At 52.8% G+C, this 7,426-nt stretch overlaps 1 protein-coding gene across 1 annotated transcript; it reads right to left on the bottom strand.

Annotated features, from left to right (window-relative positions):
* Window positions 1-4,795: 4,795 nt before the first annotated feature.
* Window positions 4,796-7,426, bottom strand: Six3 (SIX homeobox 3; the record flags this gene model as incomplete). Its single annotated transcript, XM_033762265.1, has 2 exons — window positions 4,796-5,170; window positions 6,966-7,426. Coding segments are annotated over 2 exons (654 nt in total), but the record flags the coding sequence as incomplete, so codon positions are not given.

The following is a 7,426-nucleotide window of genomic DNA, read 5'->3' as shown; positions in this document are numbered from 1 at the left end:
GAACTGTGGCCCAGCATCCTGGCAGCCCGGAGTCTCAATCTCAGCGTTTGAGGGCTGAGGACAGGGGAGACAGGGAAGGCACATAAAAGCCCTAAGGCAGCAGCAGTCAGTGCTGTAGGTGATAGCCACACAAAGGACTAGGTGGGATGAGAGGGCCACAGAGACAGAAGACTGGGAGAAGAAACAGGGGAGGCTGAACATGTCCAATGCCCTGGAGAGAGACTGAGAGCTCCTGGGATCTAGCTGACAGGTCCAGAAATGTGCTGTGGTCCAGTTTTCCCTTCCAAAGAGGCTGGGGTGGCTACTCTGCTGCCACAGCCCACACTGGGGTTCACAGTCCCTGCTGCTCTGTACACCAAAGCCCAGACCTGGCCTTGCCAGTGCTTCCCCCAGTGCCTAACCCCACCACTACCAACCCCAGTCCCATCCCTGACCTGCCCGAATGTGAGCTTTCCAGACCCACCATTGATCAGCAACCCGCCCTGTGCCATGGCAGCTTCTGGGTCATTTCATTTAATCAGTTTTGTGTCTTGCTGGGGATAATCAACTGCGCTGGCACTGGGCAGTCGATTCTGTGATTCTGTAGGATTGGAGGAAGGTAAAAAGAAGGGATGGGAAAAGAAGGGGGAAGAAGTGACCTGGCTGAAGAGATAGAGTGACCCATCTTTCTCCGGCTGGTGGCTTCTAAGAGTCAGGCCTTTGATACAGATTTTCTCAGTTTCATACCTCATTCTGCTTTCTCACCCAAATCCTGGATTGCCATTGCTAGTCTTTGAGGGAGGCCAAGTTGGCTGTTAATTCTAAAGCTCTCACACCATAGACTAGGCAGTCCAGGTACACAGAGGCCTAGACATATGGAAAGGCTTTAATCCAGGGCAAAGGGAGGGCTCCAGGCAGCAGTGCAGTGAGCATAAGGAAGTGGGTTGGGACCAGGAGAGAAGCCAGCCCACTGGCTGTTGTGTGCCCAGACAGTGGGGGCTGCTGGTTAACACTTGGGCCTGCTTATCTGGCCTGACCCAGGCCTAGAGGCTCATGCCAGAGCACACACTGATGCACACACTCCCTGGCCCAGATGTAATTTGTAGCCTTCCCAGGAGGGGTGCTGCACACAGAGGCTGAGATGGCTTTTCCACATGCAGGACTTCACCCTGGACTTGCTCTGGAGTTCTGCCCTCAATGACCCTGGAACCTTGATAGCCTTGGTCATGTCTCTGGGGGACCCAGAAAGAGAATGAGCAGGCAAGCAGCTAGTAAAATGAAAATGTGGCTAGGAAAGCACCTCTTTTCCTAACTTGCATGTTTAAAGGGGCAAAAGCCAAATCCACTGTAATATGTCAAGGGCAAGAGCTCAACCACCCTTCTGCCTTCTGGCCAATGAATACCTCTTGTGAAACACCCCACCCCACCCTATCCCCCATTTCATAAAGACTGGAAAGCCTATTAGGGATGTGGTCATGTCTGTGGACTGACTAGAACAAGGAAGCTCACACACATCCGCAGGAGGACTGAGACTCACAAGACACATGTCCACTGGGCAGAAAGTCCCTAGATACACCTGTACATTGTATAGGTGCACTAGAACCATCCTAATAATATTCCCTGGATAACTAAGAATATATGAACTTTCCAAGCCACACGCAAGTATTGTGCCTAAGCTATGCAGAATGCATGAAAACATATACTGGGCACATACCAACGTTCTGTACGTGCATTTATATGAAACATCATACACATGTCTTCTTGTATGCAGACGCTGATTGAGCGCTGGAAGCCCAGTACTCAGATATGTGCACATATACACCACCTACAACAAGCACACATGTTTTTCCTGCAAGGACCAGTACGTAAGGTCAAAAAGTGCAGAGGAGAGTGATGGTGTTTGTGCAGGCCTGGGTAGAAATACAGGAGATGAGTGAAAGGATAGATATTAATCTAGACAGACATACAATAGGCTGGTGACATACAACAGGGCTAAAGGCTATTGTGGACCCTGAAAGTGCAGTTTTCTTCATTTGGGAGAGAATGGGCACTGGAAGTCTCAAGTCTGCTTTTTTGGTTTTGTTTTGTTTTTCTGTCAGGTATTTTGAGAGAAGGAAGAATAACTTCCAAGTTTCTCCCCTGTCCCCAGAGAAAAAGGAAGGCCCTTCCAGAAGTCACTCTTCAGCAGTGTCACCCCTTTCCTTCTGTCCCTCAGTTCTGATTGGTTGGCTGATCAGGGTTCACCCAGACTCTCGACACTGAGGCAACTACTTTCTGGGTTTCCGGGCCCAACCTCTGGGTCAAGTACACGACTGGCTATCTGAAAATGCGAGCAGGTAACACAGTCCCTCAGCCCAGACAGAGGCTCCCACCAGGTGGAATTCAGGCTGTGACTTTCCCAAACTTCTACCACCTGAGTCAATATTCCCTGGAATGTGGCAGCAGGAGGAATGTGGTCGCAAGCACTGAGCATGACAGAGAGTGACACTGCCAGGCCACAGAACTTGGAATTTCCAGAGGTCAGCTGGATGCCCTGGTTCTAAGTAGGGACACCCACGTGAACTCTCCTTCTACCTCCAAAAGGGCACCAGCCCTGGTGCACTCAGGGTACCTCCAAACCAGGCAGCCTCTCTGCCTAGCTGGTCTGTGTAACTTCCCCTGGCACTGCCAAGGATGGGGACAAAAGGACATTGGAAGTCAAAATTAATTTGGAAATGCATGCAAAATTCCAGGCACATTTCTCCCTAACCCTTCTTGCTTTGGAAAGTAGACTTTCAAGAGAAGGCAAGTTTTCTGCAATTACCTCTTTGGCTCCTCCTTGGGCGCTGGCTATCCTGGTCCCCAGTGTCACCATCCCTGGGAACTGTACCCCCACCCTCACCCCGTATGCACTGAGAAGGAAGACTTGGGACTAGCAGGAACATGGTTAGTAAGAGGCAGTAATGTTTTTCTGGGTTTTGTTTTAAAGAGTAAGCCCATTCTGAAGTGTTTGAGGGGCTGGAGGGACTATGGCTGATCCCAAACGCCAGGAAAAATTTTTAGGGAGACAGAGACCCTAGAGGCAAGTCATAGGGTCACCCAGAGACACACACGTGGGCAGAGATGTGGGGGCCCGTTCTGATTCCAGTCCCTAAACTCCACAAACAACCTCCTCCCTTGCTCCCCTGCCTTCCCCTCAAAGGAAGAAGACAAAACCTGCCAATTCTTTTGGGAATGGATGCTTGGGTTTGACGACTTTGTATGTTCCTCTTCTAAAAAGCAAAGTGACAACAAGAGAAGGCGCCAGCACACCCCTAGGACTCAGAAGGGCTGAGAGGCGGGCCACAGTGCCTAGAGGGCCTCCAGCCTGGGGGTATCTGGGCCTGACACCTCCTGGGGAAGAAGCCGGCCGGGATACCCTCTCCCCCTGCGTGTTCTTTGCCTCCACTCGGGATATGCAGGGGCTCCCATCTCACAAGGTCTCATCTCACTTTGTTTGTTTGTTTGTTTGTTTGTTTGTTTGTTTTCACCCAGCTCCCTGAAAAAGCTCAGGCCCGGCTTTGAAATACTGCCCCAGCTCCAGCAGACCACTGAACGGGAGAGGAAAGCAAAGGAAAGCGAAGGCCTGTCCGAAGCGTCCCTGGGGCTTCAGGCCCCGGGATTAAAAAAAAAAAAAAAAAAAAACAGTCTCGGGGAGTGATAAGAAAATGGAGAATACTGTATTTGCTTTAGAAAGTTTTTACATATAGATAAACACGCAGTTTAGATAACATTAAAAGCGCCCTACGGGGAGTGAGAGATACCTCCAAAGCAGCTAAGAAATACTTGAAATAGCTTTTGCATAAGAATACTATGGTCTCACTCTCCCGCTTTCCACAGCGACAGGGTCCCTCTTTCTAACCCAGGCCGCCAAGCCAAGCCTTTAATGCCAAGTCGACGCCAGGACCGCCGAGTGGGAAGGGAAACCCCAAAAAAGAAAGATACAGGTGAATGGGAGGGGAGGAAGGAGTAGGGAGAAAAGAGAAAGAGAAAAGGTGAGGAGAAAAAGCAATATCATATACAGGCAATTTCTACACATATATTACAAACTGGGAAAATGACCGATCATTAAGATATACATAATTCATATAAAATTTTGAAATAAAAATAAAAATCTGTTACAGTCATAACTATTCTTTTTCCACATTTATAACCAGTACCCACACAGGCAGTGACAGAGTGGAGAGGAAAAGGTGCTTACGAAGAAAATGATTGTCTGCTGAACAAAAAACAGTAGAGTGCATCTTGTTTGACCAATACTTGGACTTAAAACAGAGAGAAGAGAAAGAAAGAGACTGAGAGAAGAAAAAGGAGAGAGAGCAACAAAAGGTGAGAATCGTTTGCTATTTCTCTCTCGAAGAGTTCTTTTTTTTCTTCTTCTTTTTTTAAAACAAATTCAGAAGGAGATGGCAGATTTTTTTTTTCTTTTTGTCTGGTTTCCTTTCGTCGTCTTGTCGTGGTGGTGGTGGTGGTTTGTGTATAGTCGACTCGTTTAAATCATTTAAACTAGAGAGAATATTTTCCCAGATACAAATAAATCGTCATGCAGGTGGGGTGCCGGGTCCATGGGAACCAAAAGGAGAAGCCGTGCTTGTCCTAGAAAGTATACAATTGTCACCTCTCTAATGTTTTCTGCCCGCAATATCAGCGCTTGTGACTGTCGGAGTCGCAGTCCTTTGGGATGGCCGTGGTAGTAGATGGTGGTTGGGGGTTGTGGATGGTTTGCGGTTAATTTATTTTTCTTGAATTTTAAATATTTTTGGCTGGAGTGACTGTGTGTATGTGTGTGTGCGCGCGCACGCGCGCGTGTGTCTGCGTGTGCGTGTGTGTGTGCGTGTGTGTGTGTGTGTGTGTGTGTGGTTGTGTATCCTGATTTCGGTTTGTTCTGGGGCTGAGGAGGAAGAGGAGGACGAGAAGGAGGGGAAGAGGGGAAGAGGAGGGGGAGGAGGGCAAGAAGGGGCAGGAGGGCGGCCTTGGCTATCATACATCACATTCCGAGTCGCTGGAGGTTACCGAGAGGATCGAGGTGCCGGTGTCCGCGCGCTCCGTCAGGCTGGACACGCTGGTGGTCGGGCTGGCCGCCGTGGACGGCGACTCGGCCGAGCCGTGCGTGGGGCAGCCGGGCTCGGCCAGCGAGCGCATGCCGCTTGGTCCGATGGCCTGGTGCTGGAGCCTGCGGAAGAGAGAGAGCCGCGCCCGCCCTGACACAGCGCCCGCTACCACGCTACCCCTCGCCTCCAGGAGCCCGGCCACCAGCCAAGAGCGCTGCTCCGGCCTCCCCCAGCCGGTGCCCCCGACTGTGCACGCGTCGCTCTTTCCTTCGAGCACCTAACTGCTCCTTACTCCTTGAACGCTGCCAAAGAGCTACCACAGCTGGGTGGCTCTGCACTCTCTTCTCCAGGAAAGCTCTCCAAGCTTCCCAGTTAGACACTAGACTACCACCGGCGAGAGGGAGAGGCCGAAGCCGGCTGCCTGGGGCCGCCTGCGTGTGCAGCAAAGGACCCGGACTCCGGAAGGAGCACAAGCAGGGGAGGAACCGAGCATTTCCTTCTCCCTAGCCCTTAGAGCTTTTCAGACTGAGCCCGCTGCCTTCAGAGACAGCCCTCGAGCAGTAACGCTCCCTCCATACCCCCTTACCCTGCGAACTACACTCGGAGCTGTGCGTTTCTCACCGGCTGCCTCTCCCTGTAGCACTGAGTAGAATTTGCCGGCTTTGCTCTCTAGAGCCCTGCTCGGAACGCAAGATCCAAGGAAGAGAAAATAGAGAAGCTGGAATCGAAAAGTGGAGGGAGAGAAAAAGGGAATGAAGGAGAAAGCAAGAGGGAAGCAGAGTCCTCTCTGGCTGCCTCTTTCCTGGGCTAGGAACCAGCTGCCCAAACCTAGTGTCTCCGACTTCTCCCCACAAGAAGGCATCTGCCTGGCACTGGGTGCTCCCCCCATCAGGCGAAAAGTGGGCTCTACAGGCAGGAGTAAGAGGGCCAGGGGCTCTGGCTGGGCCGATAAACCAGAACACACCCCAGGAACTCACACTCAGCCCCAGCCTCCGGCAGCTGTCAGCAGCTGGTGGGCCTGCTCCCTCCCTGCAGGACTGTTAGGACTGTTAGGCCCCTCGACTTTCCAGCTGAGCAGGGAAACAGGCTCCACACTTGGGCCTTCACCCAACTTCCTCCCTTCCTTTCCTACCCAACTCCTTTTCCCCTTCTCTGTTTCCTCTGGTTCTTTTACTCCTTACTTCCTCCTAACCCAACCCCACTGACAGCCAAGTCCTGTATCACTTGTGACTCTCAGACCAACTTGCCCACAAGCGGGGCTGCTCCTGTAGGTTTCCCAACATAATGGACCAAAGGGGCTGTTCTTTGGCTGGGAAAGGAGGCCCACTCCAGGCACCCACACACTCCGGACTGGGCACATGCCCTCGCAAACACTAGGCCTCTGCACTCTCAGCCGGGCTCTCCTCTTTGGGGTCCTGTACCTCTGCATGGTGGCCACTGGCCTTCTCCCTTTGTAGCAGGGACTCCTGCTCATTTTATTCTGCCTGACTTTTGTGAATGCCTCTCCACTTTCTTTTTGCAATGTATGGGAATAAGAGCAAGATGGCCAGGAATGTTTTCCTTCCCTCCCTATCTCCGGGCTCAGAGGAGCATCTAGCTGGGAGCAGGACCGAAGAGGGGCTGCTCTTGCAGCTCTCAGGGGTCAGGACCAAGGGCTGTAGGCACTCGACTCACATGCACACTCTGTCGGCCTTGGCAAAAGCCCCTCTTGGGCAAAGCTGTCGATAAACTCACAAGCCCGCCCCTCTTCTGCGCGCCAGGGACAGCAGAAACTTTCTCCAACTACCCAGATTGCAGATTGGAGGCTTCTCTGGCGCTTGGCGGCTGCCCCTACCAAATCCTGTTCGCCTGCGTTTCAACCCCTCTCCTAGGCCCGGCCCGGGAGGCTGCAGCCAGACCTAGGACCCCGCCACTGACCTGTTCTTGGCCGCTGCGGCGCGGTCACGCTGCCGACGGTTCTTAAACCAGTTGCCTACTTGTGTGGGAGTGAGGCCCGTGGCCTGCGCCAGTTCGCGTTTCTTGCTGGGGTTGGGGTAGGGGTCCTGCAGGTACCACTCCCGCAGCAGGCTCCGAGTCCGCTCCTTGAAGCAATGCGTCTTCTGCTCGCCGTCCCAGATGGTGCGCGGCAGCGGGAACTTCTTGCGCACGCGGTACTTGTCCACGGGGCCGAGTGGGCGACCGCGCAGCTTCTCGGCCTCCTGGTAGTGCGCCTCGAGCCACATGGCCTGCAGCTTGCCGTGCGATTCCTTGGTGAACTTGTGGTTCTCCAGGATGTGGTATAGGTCGCGGAAGTTGCCCGTGTGGAAAGCGACCACGGCGCGCGCACGCAGGATCGACTCGTGCTTGTTGATGGCCTCGCACGCCCCGGGGGCCACGGG

The sequence above is a fragment of the Fukomys damarensis genome, unplaced genomic scaffold (genome assembly GCF_012274545.1).
Source record: "Fukomys damarensis isolate Sample0158 unplaced genomic scaffold, DMR_v1.0_HiC HiC_scaffold_2, whole genome shotgun sequence".
Classification (NCBI taxonomy): domain Eukaryota; kingdom Metazoa; phylum Chordata; class Mammalia; order Rodentia; family Bathyergidae; genus Fukomys; species Fukomys damarensis.
Note: the sequence above shows the minus strand (reverse complement) of the source record. Positions and strands in the feature narration are given on the sequence as shown.